Source organism: Bufo gargarizans, chromosome 3 (assembly GCF_014858855.1).
Source record: "Bufo gargarizans isolate SCDJY-AF-19 chromosome 3, ASM1485885v1, whole genome shotgun sequence".
Classification (NCBI taxonomy): Eukaryota; Metazoa; Chordata; class Amphibia; order Anura; family Bufonidae; genus Bufo; species Bufo gargarizans.
Window position 1 is genome coordinate 609684289 of NC_058082.1, and position 17091 is coordinate 609701379.

The window sequence follows — 17091 nt, forward strand, 5'->3', positions numbered from 1 at the left end:
CTATACTCCTCTGGGCACATGATGGCGTGTTATCCGGTCATCCTGGTGTCACCATCACACTTAAGACCTTGCAGCGTCATGTCTGGTGGCCTCGTATGAAAAGGGATGTTACTGACTATGTGGCTGCCTGCCCAACTTGTGCTGCTAATAAAGTACCCCGCACATTACCTGCTGGACTGTTACATCCACTTCCGGCACCTCGCCAGCCTTGGACCCATTTGACCTTGGACTTCATTGTAGACTTACCCAAGTCCGAGGGCATGACTGCTATATGGGTCACAGTGGATCGCTTTTCCAAAATGTCTCATTTTGTGCCGATTCCGGGATTACCTACAGCGAAAGCACTGTCCACTCTTTTCCTTTCCCATATTGTAAGACATCATGGCATACCTACCAATATCATCTCAGACCGCGGATCCCAGTTCGTTTCCCGATTCTGGAGAGCGTTCTGCAAGAAACTGGGAGTAACGCTCTCACTCTCTACCTCACATCACCCTCAAACTGATGGTCAAACCGAACGCATGAACCAGACCCTAGAAACCTACCTTCGACATTATGTCAATGCCTTACACTCCAACTGGTCTGAGTATTTGCCTTTAGCTGAGTTCGCCCTAAATTCCCGTTCGCACAGTGCTCTTCATACCACACCATTCTACGCAGCCCTAGGCTATCACCCTCAGACTTTTCCCCTACTCCAGCCTTCTTCTGGTGTACCAGCAGCAGATCAGCGGGTGAAAAATATTCTACTACATTGGAAGAAGATTTGTTTATTACTACGGAAGTCAGCAAGCAAGTACAGGTTTTTTTCCAACAGACGAAGACGCCATATACCTCCATATGTGGTGGGGGACAGAGTTTGGCTATCAACCAAGTATGTGAGACTGAAACAACCTTCTACCAAATTGGGCCCTCGATTCATCGGTCCTTACAGGATCATTGCTCAAGTTGGACCAGTTTCCTATCGCTTAAGATTACCTTCTTCTCTCCGGATACATCCCGTCTTCCACGTTTCACTCCTCAAAAAAGCTATTTTCAACCGCTACTCCAGATCACAACAACTACCTCCTCCTGTTCTTGTTGATGGACAAAATGAGTTTGAAGTCTCCAAGATTCTTGATTCCAGAAGACAGGGCCGTGGCCTTCGATATCTGGTTCATTGGAAGGGGTATCCTGTCACAGACTGCTCCTGGGTTCCAGCCAAAGATCTGCATGCCCCTTCTCTTATACGAGACTTCCATACCTCGTTTCCCACTAAGCCCCGCTAGGCCCCCGGAGGGGTCCATTGGGGAGGGGGCCCTGTCATGACCCGGGTTGTATTCGAACCGGGATCTTCCTGGTCTCTTAAACCATAGCCTTACCTGTTGTGCTACAGAAGAGATCTAGACTTTGGGAATGTCCTTACTGTGTTCAACACTACATCATACTCTCTAGCTCCACCTGCTGCCAGCTGTGGACAATTCTCAATCTGGACAGCCTTTAAATAGGAAGTGAGGTCATCACTCAGTGCCCGTTTATTTGGATTTCTTCCCTGAGTGTTTTGACTTCAGTGTTCTTCCTTGTATTGAACTCCTGCCTGATATCCCGACTATTCTACAGCCTGCTGATTTTGTACCTTGCCGCCAGATCGTGAATGACCTTAGCCTGCCTGACTCTTCTCCGGATTTTGATTCTGAACTATTCGCCTGACGACGCTTTGCCTGGATCTCAAGCACACTATTTCCACTTCGGACACTACCTTTTACAGGTACCTTACAGGCACTGAGTGCTGGCTGTGGCTGAGAATGCTGGCACTGACTGGTGGCTGAGACTGCTGGCACTAACTGCTGGCTGTGGCTAAGAGAGATGGCTGAGACTGCTGGCACTGAGTGCTGGCTATGGCTGAGACTGCGGCTGGTGGCTGAGACTGCTGGTACTGAGTGCTGGCTGTGGCTGAGACTGCTTGCTGTGGCTGGTGGCTCAGACTGCTGGCACTGACTGGTGGTTGTGGCTGAGACTACTGACTGTGGATGAGTGTCACGAGGGTGTCAAGACCCACGCCTGACTCCGTTATACCCAGGGTCAGAAAGTCGCAGCGGTTGGCTGCGCGCTCTATGTAAGATAGGGCTGTTTCCTTATGGTAGCTTTCTGGGTTTGCTTTGCAACCCTTTTTGGCTCACTCAGGGATCCGTAGCTCCTTCTCCTCAGCTGTTCCTTGTCCAGCACTCCCAACCTCCTTATATTCCCCTCTCACACTTCTCTGGTTGCCAGATATGGAGCTTCCTGCCTGGACTTCTATACTAACCCACTGGAGCTGTGTTGCTGCGTTCTCTGGTTGTTGGTCCAGAACGTTTCCCTCTGGATTCCTGTTGAACCTTTGTGGTCTGCTGTGGTCGCCCACCTGGGTTTATGTGTTTGTCTGTATTGTCTGTCCTCTCCCTGGTGTTTCCCTCTTAGTGTCAGTGGTGCGGACTAGCAATCCCACCGGCCCATTCACTATCTAGGGCTCATTTTAGGGAAAGCCAGGGTTTAGGCACGTGATCGGCGTACGGGTGAGGAACCCGTCTAGGCACGTCAGGGCAGTCAGGTGCCAGTCGCGAGGTGAGTCAGGGGTCACCACCTTTCCCTCTCCCTTGGACAGGGCTTTCCCTTTTCCCTCCCTGTGCGTGACGCCGGTCATTACAATGAGGCTGCTGGCAGTGGCTGAGAGTGCTGGCTGCGGCTGGTGGCTGGACTGCTGTCACAAAGTGCTGGCTGTGGCCGAGACTGCTGGCACTGAGTGCTGGCTGTGGCTGAGACTGCTTTCTGCGGCTGGTGGCTGAGACAGCTGGCCCTGACTGGTGGATGTGGCTGTTGCTCAGACTGCTGACTGTGGCTTGTGGCTGAGACTGCTGGCACTGAGTGCTGGCTGGAGCTGAGGATGCTGGCACAGACTGGTGGCTGTGGCTGGTGCCGAGACGTGGCTGTGGCTGAGACTGCTCTCTGTGGCTAAGACTGCTGACTGCGCCTGAGACTGCTGGCACTGACTGGTGACTGTGGCTGAGACTGCTGGCACTGTGACTAGTGGCTGTGACTGGTTGCACTGACTGATGGCGGAGACGGCTGGCACTGACTGATGCCTGAGACAGCTGGCACTGTGGCTGGTGGCACTGGCTGATGGCTGAGATGGCTGGCACTGACTGATGGCAGAGACGGCTGGCACTGACTGCTGGCACTGACTGAAGGCTGAGATGGCTGGCACTGAATGGTGGCTGAGACTGCTGGCACTGTGACCTGTGGCTCGTGGCACTAACTGATGACTGAGATGGCTGGCACTGACTGGTGGCTGAGACTGCTGGCACTGTGACTGGTGGCACTGACTGATGACTGAGACGGCTGCACTGACTGATTGCTGAGACTGCTGGCACTGTGGCTGGTGGCACTGACTGGTCGTGCTGAGACTGCTGGCAGCGACTGGTGGCTAATACTGCTGGCAACAGCTGCTGTCTGTGGCTGACAGTACTGGGACTGTGCGGCTCTGTGATGCAAGTAATGGCGGCACTCCAACGTGGAGAGCACACCATAGGAGGCAGTGATTGGCTGGCACGCAGGTGTGGGCGGTGCGGTTGCGTGTTGGGCGGCTGTGATTGGACGGCACGCTAGTGTGGGCGGTGCATGTGGACCACCGTGTGTTGATTGCCTGGCGCGCCGCGCACTTCAATTATCGGCACACAGACACACAGCACGCACACATTGCTTTTATTAGTATAGAAGATATACTGTGAATTATATGATGGGTTCATGTATAATGTATTCTAGGATAATTAGAACAATGTATATACTGTACAGTCGTGGGCAAAAGTTTTGAGAATTAAATAAATAATGGAAATTGGAAAAGTTGCTGCTTAAGTTTTTATAATAGCAATTTGCATATACTCAGGTGCAATCACTCTTCATAACATTCTGCATATACAGAATGTTATGAAGAGTGATCAGATGAATTGCATAGTCCTTCTTTGCCAAAATTAACTTAATCCCCAAAAAAACCTTTCCACTGCATTTCATTGCTGTCATTAAAGGACCTGCTGAGATCATTTCAGTAATCGTCTTGTTAACTCAGGTGAGAATGTTGACGAGCACAAGGCTGGAGATCATTATGTCAGGCTGATTGGGTTAAAATGGCAGACTTGACCTGTTAAAAGGAGGGTGATGCTTGAAATTATTGTTCTTCCATTGTTAACCATGGTAACCTGCAAAGAAACACGTGCAGCCATCATTGCGTTGCATAAAAATGGCTTCACAGGCAAGGATATTGTGGCTACTAAGATTGCACCTCAATCAACAATTTATAGGATCATCAAGAACTTCAAGGAAAGAGGTTCAATTCTTGTTAAGAAGGCTTCAGGGCGTCCAAGAAAGTCCAGCAAGTGCCAGGATTATCTCCTAAAGAGGATTCAGCTGCGGGATCGGAGTGCCACCAGTGCAGAGCTTGCTCAGGAATGGCAGCAGGCAGGTGTGAGCGCATCTGCACGCACAGTGAGGCGAAAATTTTTGGAAGATGGCCTGGTGTCAAGAAGGGCAGCAAAGAAGCCACTTCTCTCCAAAAAAAACATTAGGGACAGATTGATCTTCTGCAGAAAATATGGTGAATAGACTGCTGAGGACTGGGGCAAAGTCATATTCTCAGACGAAGCCTCTTTCCGATTGTTTGGGGCATCAGGAAAAAGGCTTGTCTGGAGAAGAAAAGGTGAGCGCTACCATCAGTCCTGTGTCATGCCAACAGTAAAGCATCCTGAAACTATTCATGTGTGGGGTTGCTTCTCATCCAAGGGAGTGGGCTCACTCACAATTTTGCCCAAAAACACAGCCATGAATAAGGAATGGTACCAAAACACCCTCCAACAACAACTTCTTCCAACAACAGTTTGGTGAAGAACAATGCATTTTCCAGCATGATGGAGCACCGTGCCATAGGGCAAAAGTGATAACTAAGTGGCTCGGGGACCAAAACGTTGACATTTTGGGTCCATGGCCTGGAAACTCCCCAGATCTTAATCCCATTGAGAACTTGTGGTCAATCCTCAAGAGGCGGGTGGACAAACCAAAACCCACTAATTCTGACAAACTCCAAGAAGTGATTATGAAAGAATGGGTTGCTATCAGTCAGGAATTGGCCCAGAAGTTGATTGAGAGCATGCCCAGTCGAATTGCAGAGGTCCTGAAAAAGAAGGGCCAACACTGCAAATACTGACTCTTTGCATAAATGTCATGTAATTGTCAATAAAAGCCTTTGAAACGTATGAAGTGCGTGTAATTATATTTCACTACATCACAGAAACAACTGAAACAAAGATCTAAAAGCAGTTTAGCAGCAAACTTTGTGAAAACTAATATTTGTGTCATTCTCAAAACTTTTGGCCACGACTGTATAATAATAATAATGTTCTCTGTGTATGGTATACAGCAGCACACAGGGAAAATACAGCCGTGTGTCCTGACATGTGGTCGTCCGGTTGTTTACATGAGTGTTGAAGAGGGGATTTTTGCTTCCTGGAGAATGGAGATTTATGTATATCTCCGTTTTCCATCCCTTCTATTATATTCCTAGAATTGCCCTTGTTTCCCATACAACCCGAATATCCTGTGTATATCTAAGGCTCCTTTCACACTAGCGTTCGCTGGTCCGCTCATGAGCTCCGTTTGAAGGAGCTCACGAGCGGACCCGAACGCAGCCGTCCAGCCCTGATGCAGTCTGAATGGAGCGGATCAGCTCAGACTGCATCAGTCTGGCGGCGTTCAGCCTCCGCTCCGCTCGCCTCCGCACGGACAGGCGGACAGCTGAACGCTGCTTGCAGCGTTCGGGTGTCCGCCTGGCCGTGCGGAGGCGTGCGGATCCGTCCAGACTTACAATGTAAGTCAATGGGGACGGATCCGTTTGAAGATGCCACAATATGGCTCAATCTTCAAGCGGATCCGTCCCCCATTGACTTTACATTGAAAGTCTGGACGGATCCGTCCCAGGCTATTTTCACACTTAGCTTTTTTTAGCTAATATAATGCAGACGGATCCGTTCTGAACGGAGCCTCCGTCTGCATTATTACGATCGGATCCGTTCAGAACGGATCCGATCGAACGCTAGTGTGAAAGTAGCCTAAACCTCTTCCAGTCCTTCATATACCACAGGAGCAACACACAACCCTCACAGATACTTATATATAAAAATAGTTTACTGATAACATAGAGATGACAAAGCAATGGACATTATACATAAAGATACAGATAACACAATACATAGAGGACACCACCACACACAGCCACCTCCGTTCCTGCGCACCCTGGATGCTAAGCAAATGTGGCTAATAATGTGTATGTATATACAGTATATTCAGAGTCCACTAATATATAGTCTACTGGATCTACTCTTCTAACCAACTCACATCCAGTACCTGACCATTAGTATATGTACATATAGAGAGTACTGCATAAACAGCATATATAATCTATTGGTAATACAATTGCCGACTACAAATATCTATATGTACACATATAAAGTCTACTGGGATATTATACTTATATACATACCCACATACGCACACATATAACTTAGCTTGCTCCTGAAGTGCTGTTGGTCCAGTGGGTGGCAGGAAGAGAGAGCCCACCCTCACTCCCAACTTTCACCTATATGTTGCTGTGTCCCAGCCCCCCACCATAGACTCCACCCTGTGACCACCCAAATATCTTCCCCCATCTCTTGGTCAAGAGGATGTTGTTCAACTGCCTTAGATATGCTAACAAGGGACATAATGCTGCTGGCCATACTGAATGGATGAATACCACTGGGTCCAATTATTAGGCATATTTGTGTGGTCATCAGGATGAGGCTCTGGCTGAAAGCCATATTTCCCTTAACAAGTGTCCTCTGCCCCCTTCCTTCTTGTGTTCCCCACCCCCCAGGCTGAGACTGGGAGGGTTGGCTGCTGGCCCCTCACTCCAGCCTGAGGTCTCAGCTCTCTGCTCACAGAGTAGTGTTGATCGCAAATATTCTAATCGCAAATTTTTATCGCGAATATCGGCACTTCGTGAATGTTCTAGATTTTTTTTTTCATCAGTAACTTCCCTTCTTGCTTCTGGGCCAATGAGAAGGCTGCAATGTCATTGTCTGAGCTTAGCGACATCCCTAGCAACCAATAGGAAAGTTGCCTACCCCTTACTATATAAGAACCTCCCCAGCAGCCATTTTCTGCATTTTTTTTTTCTTTTGCAGTTCTGAGAGAGCAGTGGCATTGCTGTGCTCTGTGCTTTCATCTGGATCCTATTCCATATCCAATTACATTAGATAGTTATCTTATATATATATATAATACAGATAGTGGGAGATAGTCAGTGTAGGTTAGATAGTAAATCCCATGGGCTATTGATTGTGTTGTGAAGAACATGCACGGTGGAGACATCTCAAAGAGATTGGCTCAATTGGAATGTAGATGAATCTGGAAGCTGAATATGTTACACCCTAACAGTTTAAATTAGTTGTTTGGCTTTTCATCCTTCCTATAGATATTCTTCTAATCTGCATACTTATTGTTTTAAATATAATATACAGTACAGACCAAAAGTTTGGACACACCTTCTCATTCAAAGAGTTTTCTTTATTTTCATGACTATGAAAATTGTAGATTCACACTGAAGGCATCAAAACTATGAATTAACACATGTGGAATTATATGCATAACAAAAAAGTGTGAAACAACTGAAAATATGTCATATTCTAGGTTCCTCAAAGTAGCCACCTTTTGCTTTGATTACTGCTTTGCACACTCTTGGCATTCTCTTGATGAGCTTAAAGAGGTAGTCACCTGAAATGGTCTTCCAACAGTCTTGAAGGAGTTCCCAGAGATGCTTAGCACTTGTTGGCCCTTTTGCCTTACCTCTGCGGTCCAGCTCACCCCAAACCATCTCGATTGGGTTCAGGTCCGGTGACTGTGGAGGCCAGGTCATCTGGCGCAGCACCCCATCACTCTCCTTCATGGTCAAATTGCCCTTACACAGCCTGGAGGTGTGTTTGGGGTCATTGTCCTGTTGAAAAAAAAATGATGGTCCAGTATGCCTTCAATTTTGAATAAATCCCCAACAGTGTCACTAGCAAAGCACCCCCACACCATCACACCTCCTCCTCCATGCTTCACGGTGGGAACCAGGCATGTAGAGTCCATCCGATCACCTTTTCAGCGTCTCACAAAGACACGGTGGTTGGAACCAAAGATCTCAAATTTGGACTCATCAGACCAAAGCACAGATTTCCACTGGTTTAATGTCCATTCCTTGTGTTCTTTAGCCCAAACAAGTCTCTTCTGCTTGTTGCCTGTCCTTAGCAGTGGTTTCCTAGCAGATATTCTACCATGAAGGCCTGATTCACACAGTCTCCTCTTAACAGTTGTTCTAGAGATGTGTCTGCTGCTAGAACTCTGTGTGGCATTGACCTGGTCTCTAATCTGAGCTGCTGTTAACCTGAGATTTCTGAGGCTGGTGACTCGGATGAACTTATCCTCCGCAGCAGAGGTGACTCTTGGTTTTCCTTTCCTGGGGTGGTCCGCATGTGAGCCAGTTTCTTTGTAGCGCTTGATGGTTTTTGTGACTGCACTTGGGGACACTTTCAAAGTTTTCCCAATTTTTCGGACTGACTGACCATCATTTCTTAAAGTAATGATGGCCACTCGTTTTTCTTTACTTAGCTGCTTTTTTCTTGCCATAATACAAATTCTAACAGTGTATTCAGTAGGACTATCAGCTGTGTATCCACATGACTTCTTCACAACGCAACTGATGGTCCTAGCCCCATTTATAAGGCAAGAAATCCCACTTATTAAACCTGACAGGGCACACCTGTGAAGTGAAAACCATTTCAGATGACTACCTCTTGAAGCTCATCAAGAGAATGCCAAGAGTGTGCAAAGCAGTAATCAAAGCAGAAGGTGGCTACTTTGAAGAACCTAGAATATGACATATTTTCAGTTGTTTCACACGTTTTAGTTATGTATATAATTCCACATGTGTTAATTCATAGTTTTGATGCCTTCAGTGTGAATCTACAATTTTCATAGTCATGAAAATAAAGAAAACTCTTTAAATGAGAAGTTGTGTCTAAACTTTTGGTCTGTACTGTATATTCCTATATATTTTTTTATAAGTTTCACTTTTTTATTTAACTTTTTCCTCACCTTTTGAATATTTGTGAAGAAAAGTAACAATTTTCTATTATTGTTATTCTCGGTATGTATCACAGGAGTTCACATTTTACCATTCTGGTTTATAATTTTTTTCATAATTCTTCATCACCTTATATTTATGTACTAAAAGTTATTGTTTTTTTTATTATTCATTTTTCTTTTCTATTTTTCATTATTTTTTATTCTTTATTAGCATTTTTTTGGCCATCCAGTGTGGATTTCTGTGCTTAATTATAGGGATAAAATTAAGTGAAAAATATGGCGAGAGAGAGAAGGGAAGAGAAGGAGGAATGAGCAAGAAAAATAAAAAGTAAAAGCTTTCTAAAAATATGGTGTGTGTATATGTATATGTACGTTTTGATATATATACATATAGACATTGTTTTTGTGGTATGACAAAATATGAAATATTTTTATTTATTTTTTAATTTATCAATACACTGTTTGTTTTTGCCTATGTTGTTTTTATGCAGTTATTCACTAATTTATTTGTCTTCACAGGTTTTTTATTTTTAGCACATCACATATTTAACATGTCATTATTTTTATATAAGTCACACATATTTGATTATTAATTATTATTTTTATTATTTACATCCATTCACTAGTCTGTTTATTTCATTTTCACCCATCTTCATTTGTATTTCACACCACATATCCACATATATGTGGCACTATATACACATATTTGTCACTTAGATTAAATTAATTAGATTTTATTAATTTATTTATTCCATAATCAAGTGCTTCACGATTTATATATATATATTTTTTATTCAATCATGCTATCACTAGCTATTCAATCTGGCTAGATATGACAATATGCGTTGGGCCCGCGCGTGCGATATACCACGTCTCGCCCTGTCGGCATTTTCGCAATCTAAGTATCGCCATTTTGCCAGGGGATATCACGTGTTTGATGGGCGGTCATGTGACTACAATGTCACCGCTGACATCGCGCAATGTTTTGCTTCATATCAATGCTCTTCCATTCTGTCTCTTCCCCTTTCGGTATACTCAGATGTTTCACATACGGCTTTGATTGCGCAGCGGAGCCTGTGATTGTTTGGCCTTGGCATTTAAAGTGTTTCCCTCTGAGATGACGCCACCTGCAGACAAAGGCGCGTCGGGGCTGGCTCCATCCCAGAGGAGACACATAATGGATAAATAGACTCTTGGTTCTGTATGTATTTAATATTTTTATGCACTATGCACTTGAGTCACCATTTGTGTCTCCTATGTGGATGTCACCTTCCTTTCCCCTGCACTTGTTTTTATGTATGAATTGTCAATCATTAATTATGTCAATAAATTATATTTATACTGGCAATTTTTAATAGGTATATGTATGTTTTTTCCATAGGCATGTGTGGATTGCATATTGCATGGTGTTGATTATATATGGGCGGTTGTTCTATTTTTTTATGCTTGTTTGAAGATTTTTTTGGCTTACATTTTTTGGATATATTAAATAGTGATATAGTGTAGGTTCCAGTGCAGGGTGTTAGGTAGTGTGATAGGGATTACTGTTTCTTTGCTGTGCATACATACATGCTACAGACATAGTGCTGTGATGTCACAACAATACTTAGTGCACCAATCAGTAATATCTACTCAGACCTGATAAAATGTGAAGTTGCATGTATTGCGCAAAAATATGCGCATCATTAGTGCCAATTTGCACAATCGCATAATTATTTTCGCGATTGTGCAAATCGGCACTAATGATGCGCATATTTTTTGCGCAATACATGCAACTTCACAAAAATAATTACTGCAGATTACAAATTCTAGAATTTGTGAATTTATTGCGAATATTATGCAAAAAATTTGCAAAATATCACGAAAACTAATATTGCCTATGCCGCTCATCACTATCACAGAGGACAGGCCCTGGGAATGTAGTTCTGACTGCAGAGAAGGGGGAAGGGAGGAGAGAAGGTAGTCCCTATGGAATTCCGCGACCGAACGGATGGCTCTGGGTACAGTGCACAGAGTGGAGGGTTCTGGGTTAATACCCAAGCAGTAAGGACTTAGGTTCATCGGTGGAGCAGTGCGGTACTCAGTTACAGGACAGGGATCATTCCGCTGCCAGAGCAGGAGGGGGAGGAGAGTATCCGCGGCGGCTTCACACACAGCATGGTGGCTCCTGAGCGGGGAAGCATCAGCCGGGGCCGGGAGAGCGCTGAGCATTGAGGCGCACACTCGCGATGTACAGGGGCCACACGCAGACATGGACGCCGTGCTAAGGAGACTGCTGGTGTGCAGCCTGAGCTGCCTGCTGAGAGGTAAGTGCGGGGTCATGTGACTGCAGAGTCTGTGGGGGCTGAGAGCAAGGGGGTGACTTGGAGAAAAGTCGAGAGAGGAGGTGTGGGCGGCATGGTTGCGTGTGGGGTGGCTGAGCATGCACACAGGGCTTTTATTAGTATAGAAGATGATTGTAAAGCTAGCACTGGGGGTTTCCTTTTCAATAGTTAATCAGTCATGTGCTGCATTAGTCAGCACAGGTTTAGGGGATGCCAAATTGAGAAATTGACCAGGTTCCCCATTTCCTAGTTAATCAAACTGTTTCTTTGCAGCGCTGGGGTTCTAGGTTTGAATCCGACCAAGGACAACATCTGCATGGAGTTTGTATGTTCTCCCCGTGTTTGTGTGGATTTCCTCCGGGTACTCCGGTTTCCTCCCACACTCCAAGGACATACTGATAGGGACCTTAGATTGTGAGCCCCATTTGGGACAGCTTGATGCTAATGTCCCCAGCGCTATATAAGTGAATAACATAAATAAATTATCTCGAGACAGGCCCAACATGGTAAAATATGAACTCCTTCATGGGCTTGAAACACCAATTATTACCTTCAGATCCCAAGACTGCCAAGGATTTAACCATTAAAAGGGCTATCCCATAAAAGATATCTGTTCTATATTATCTGTTCAAAGTAAGGACAGCACTCCGACCCATAGTAGTGAAAGGAGCATTCTTAGGATACACCCAAAATCTGGCATGTATCACTTATCTTTTGGGTAGGTGAAAAATACCCTTCGTGGGATAACCCCATTAACTCTGTCATTACCCTTGACCACCAGGATTTTTATAATTAATCCTATTACTGACCTAGACCAACAAGGATGAACCAATAACCCCTTCACTCTCCCAGACCACCAGGTATTTTATAATTGATTTCTTGTGTCATGTCCTTTTTAACCCCTTCACCACACTTGACCACTGGGTAATGTTAGCTTTAAACTTTTTACCGATCTTGATTAAAATGTAATCTTAAAAAGGAACTAGTATTATTTACAGGGTATTATTTTGTAATTGAATGGCAGTATTATTTTACAGTACATATGCTATATAAATATATATATACTTCTTGTACAGGCATACATGTCTGCTTTTACATGCTCCCGATATGGTCAATTTTGTATTCCTGCAGTTGTTCTGTGGTATATTGTAATGGGGGGACATGCAATTTGTGTCCTGAGATTAAAGGATCCCAGTTATCTATTCTTAGGTAAATTGATTTTATCTTGTAGTTACCTGTGGACGGACACCTAATAAGTCCAAAGATCTGGTTGAAAACCCGTGAACAGTTGTCACTATTGGTTATGACTCCAGTAACCGCCACCACCACTAGTCCATGCTTAGAATTCACACAACTTAACCTTTTGCTGTCAGGTATTGGTGTAAATGTTAGTTTTTGGTATTGTGTCATTTCAAGCAGTTTTGAGCTCACACATTCATCTCCAGTGTATTTGTCGAAGGAATTGTCATGTACTATTGAAAATATTACATCCTTCCATAAGATATTGGGGTCCCAATGAGGTTTTTCCTGCCCAGGAGAGGGGTTCTGAGCATTCAGATGGCTGTAGAACCACTGGCAAAACTGTTGTCCAAGTTCATGACAGTCAAATACCGGAAAAGGTTGCTTGCCTCTATTAGTTACCTGTGAATAAAGAATTTTTACATTAATTGAGAATGATAAAAGAAAGATGGTTGGGTGAGGGAATACATTTTAATATTGCACAGCGACATTGACCAAAACCATGAGTTACTGCAACCTTTATGTGCCTTTGAGGGGTTATCCCATGAATGATGGGAAAAAGAAAAGGAAAGAAAATCAGAAATCATATTGTATATAAGACTCTTTTTCTAACCAAGCTATAACTAGCCCTGTACCTCACATGGATCCAGAGATCTCCCTAATCATTGCTTCAATTGGTCTGCTACATCCTCTTAAGGCTTGCAGCTCAAAGGGTGTGTCCTTCCTCGGGGGGCATGTTCTTTACGCTGCTGTTCTCTCCTTATCGCAGCTCAGGGGGCGCCTCTTTTCTGCTGAAGCTCTTTTCCTATAACTGTCACAGCTTCTTACAGTAGATATGTCTAGTGGCAGTGGAAGGATAGAACTGAGCATGTGTGGCTTCCTCAGTAGGTGGACATGCACATTACTATACAGATTAAAAACCAGGTAGCGCCAGTATTTTTGTAACAGAAAGTAAATTACAAAAATAACAGTTTTTCATGGTGAATTATATTAAAATAACATTTAACGGTGGCACAGCCCTTAATGTTTCCTAATGGATAAAATTTGCAGTCGTTTAAGGGGTTATCCCATGATTAATGTAAAAAATTAAAATTAGACATCATATAGTACAAGACAATGTCTTCCTAATAAGAGATTGGTCCAGATATCTCTTCATTCATTGCTCTGCTAGCTTTATATCAAGCTGATAGCTAAGGGGGGGGGGGGGGGGTGTTGTGTTTCTGCTGCACTTCAGGGGGCGTGTCCATTCTGCTGCAGTTCAGGGGGCGTGTCCATTCTGCTGCACTTCAGGGGCGTGTCCATTCTGCTGCAGTTCAGTGGGCGTGTCTATTCTGCTGCAGTTCAGTGGGCGTGCCTTGAGATTCTCTTGTAGCATGCTCTATATTTTTCCTGTTTCCTGTCAGGCAACTCAGCTGATGGCTCCTTATATCAGATTTTTGACCTCTTAGTAATTTATTAGAGTTCAGTTCTTATCTTACTGATAAAAATGTGACTTAAATGTTTAAGATCTTTTGGTTATTTAGAGATGAGGTTTATTAGATGACCAGCACAAAGTTAAAGTGAAAGTGCCTTTTATATAGCTGGACAGTTAACCCTTTGTGACTGTACAGGTGAATAGTTTTAATAAAGACCAATAAAAAAAAAATATTTTAGCCCACATTGAGTGAAAGGCAAACATTTAAAAAAATTGCCACCGAATGTGTACATAGCCTTTAAGTGTAACAGTTACCTCTGCACCACCTATAGCTATGGCTTCTGGAACTAACTGAAGCCAAGGTTCATCAGTTTGTAGTAATCCACAGACACACGATAAAGAAAACCATCAGATTTCCCTTAAAACATCAGAACTAGTTAAAAAGGGTTTGCAATAAAATGCAATAGTACAACATGTAAGTAGCAAAATGCAAAATCTCACCTCATAATGTGAAAACGATCCAGATTTTTGAGCAGAGCCTTGTCCAGACACACAATGGTGGCCGGTATTGGAATGATATGTAGTTTCTGGGCTGGATGGCTTGTAACATGATGTGTCCTGTGGTTATAAAGACAAATTAGAAATCCTTTTTGTGTTCATTGTATCTTTGGGGCATTATTGCACATACAGAACCGCTATGGGATTAAACAAGTGATTTGTAGACTAGAACTGCAGTACTTCTAGTTCCTCACAGGTAAGTAGTGTATTATGGTGGCCACTGGCATGACTGTTAGGCCTCATGCACATGTCCACTAGCCAGAACAGTGTGGAACGGAGGCACATGTTCTATCTTTTTGCAATGTGGACGGATCACGGGCCCATTCAAGTTTAACGGGTCTACGGCAACCACACGGAAGTTGCGTGTGCATTGGGGACCACGAATTGCAGTCCCCAATGTACGGAATGGCCTGCACACTTTTGTATGCATGAGGTCTTATTGACAGAGCTCCATAGTAGAGATGAGCGAACCGAAGTTGACGAAGTGAAATTCGAACCAAATTTCAGGAAAAATTTTATTCGTCCCAAAGTCTAATTTCTTTGCACTTCGTTGTAAGGAATCACATTTTTATAAAATGGCTGCTGCAAATGTTAGAACGAGGAAGTAAGAAGCCTGGGAACGAGGGATCACCCACAATGCCATGCATGCAGCCAGCCAAACAGCAGCTAGCCAGCCCCTTTGATGTCACAGCCCTAAAAAAGTTTCATCCTGCTCAGTTTCCTCCATTTTACAGGGAACTTAGTGCAGGGAGAGACGTTAGAGGCACTAGGGACAGTGTTTAGAAAACAGTTTTATTCACAAAAAATTACTATTGAGCTGTTCAGAGAAAGATTATTCATAGTGTAGAAAAAGGATAGGGAGGTATTATCCATATTGTAGTGAGATAGCAGGGTCCAACAGGGGAGTGTACAGCCTGAGTACATCCATTCCTTCTTTATTCTGGGTGATGTTGCGTTCTGTTACAAACAGTTTTGGGGTGTATATATTTTACATACAGTATAAGTACTTCCATTCCTCCTTGATTCTGGTGTGAAATTGCAGTCTGATACAAACAGTTTTGGGGTGTATTTAGTTTATATATAAGTACTTCCATCCATCCTTACTTCTGGAATGAAAGTGCAGTCTGGCATGCTGCACGGGGTGAAGAAAGCACGCTCCTCATGGAATAAATGCATAAGATGACATTATATTATCCCATTAGAGAGAGTAGTAGGGTGCACCACTCTGGGGTGTTACAACTTCTCTACACACTTTTAGGATTGTTAAATTATTTTATGCTTAATTTGATGCGTCAATCAGTAGTTCAGGAGTAGTGATGGCCTTGCGGTTCGCAGTGAAATTTGCTCGTTCGCGATTCGCCGAACATGCGAACATATGGCGATATTCGCGCCCGCCATAATCTTTTACATTGTGAATAGGGATGAGCGAACCCGAACTGTATAGTTTGGGTTTGTACCGAATTTTGGGGTGTCCGTGACACGGACCTGAACCCGAACATTTTCGTAAAAGTCCGGGTTCGGTGTTCGTCGCTTTCTTGGCGCTTTTTGAAAGGCTGCAAAGCAGCCAATCAACAAGCGTCATACTACTTGCCCCAAGAGGCCATCACAGCCATGCCTACTATTGGCATGGCTGTGATTGGCCAGTGCAGCATGTGACCCAGCCTCTATTTAAGCTGGAGTCACATAGCGCCGCCCGTCACTCTGCTCTGAACAGTGTAGGGAGAGGTTGCAGCAGCGACGTTAGGGCGAGATTAGGCAGTGATTAACTCCTCCAAAACACTTAAGTCAGTGATCGATCTACAGCTGTGGATCATTGAACTGCTGCTATTCAATTGCTCACTGTTTTTAGGCTGCCCAGAGCGTTTTTCAGTCACTTTTTTCTGGGGTGATCGGCGGCCATTTTGTGTCTTTTGGTGCGCCAGCACAAGCTGCCACCAAGTACATTTAACCATCAATAGTGTGTTTTTTTTGGCTATATCCTACATCAGGGGCAAGCTGTCACCAAGTGCATTTAATCATCAATAGTGTGGTTATTTTTTGGCTATATCCTACATCAGGGGCAAGCTGTCACCAAGTGCATTTAACCATCAATAGTGTGGTTATTTTTTGGCTATATCCTACATCAGGGGCAAGCTGTCACCAAGTGCATTTAACCATCAATAGTGTGGTTATTTTTTGGCTATATCCTACATCAGGGGCAAGCTGTCACCAAGTGCATTTAACCATCAATAGTGTGGTTATTTTTTGGCTATATCCTACATCAGAGGCTTGGCTGTGCTTGCTATTTTATTGAGGGGTGAAATACAATTGCCAAAATAGCAGTATCCTAAATCTGGTGTTTCAGCTGTGGCCAGCCAATTGTAATACTGTCTGCTGTCTGGCAAAGGATATATT

The 17091-nt window shown here is 44.0% G+C and overlaps 1 protein-coding gene across 2 annotated transcripts in view; it reads right to left on the minus strand.

The window, feature by feature from the left end:
* Positions 1-10943: 10943 nt before the first annotated feature.
* LOC122930855 (circadian locomoter output cycles protein kaput-like) overlaps positions 10944-17091 on the minus strand; it is a 46801-nt gene continuing 40653 nt past the window's right edge. For both annotated transcript variants that reach the window (XM_044284517.1, XM_044284516.1), the window contains 2 exons: positions 14641-14757; positions 10944-13127 (listed from right to left, as the gene is read on the minus strand). In XM_044284517.1, the coding sequence (XP_044140452.1) occupies positions 12579-13127; positions 14641-14757 (666 nt within the window). In that variant the 3' untranslated portion in view covers positions 10944-12578. The remainder of the gene's footprint in view (positions 13128-14640; positions 14758-17091) is intronic.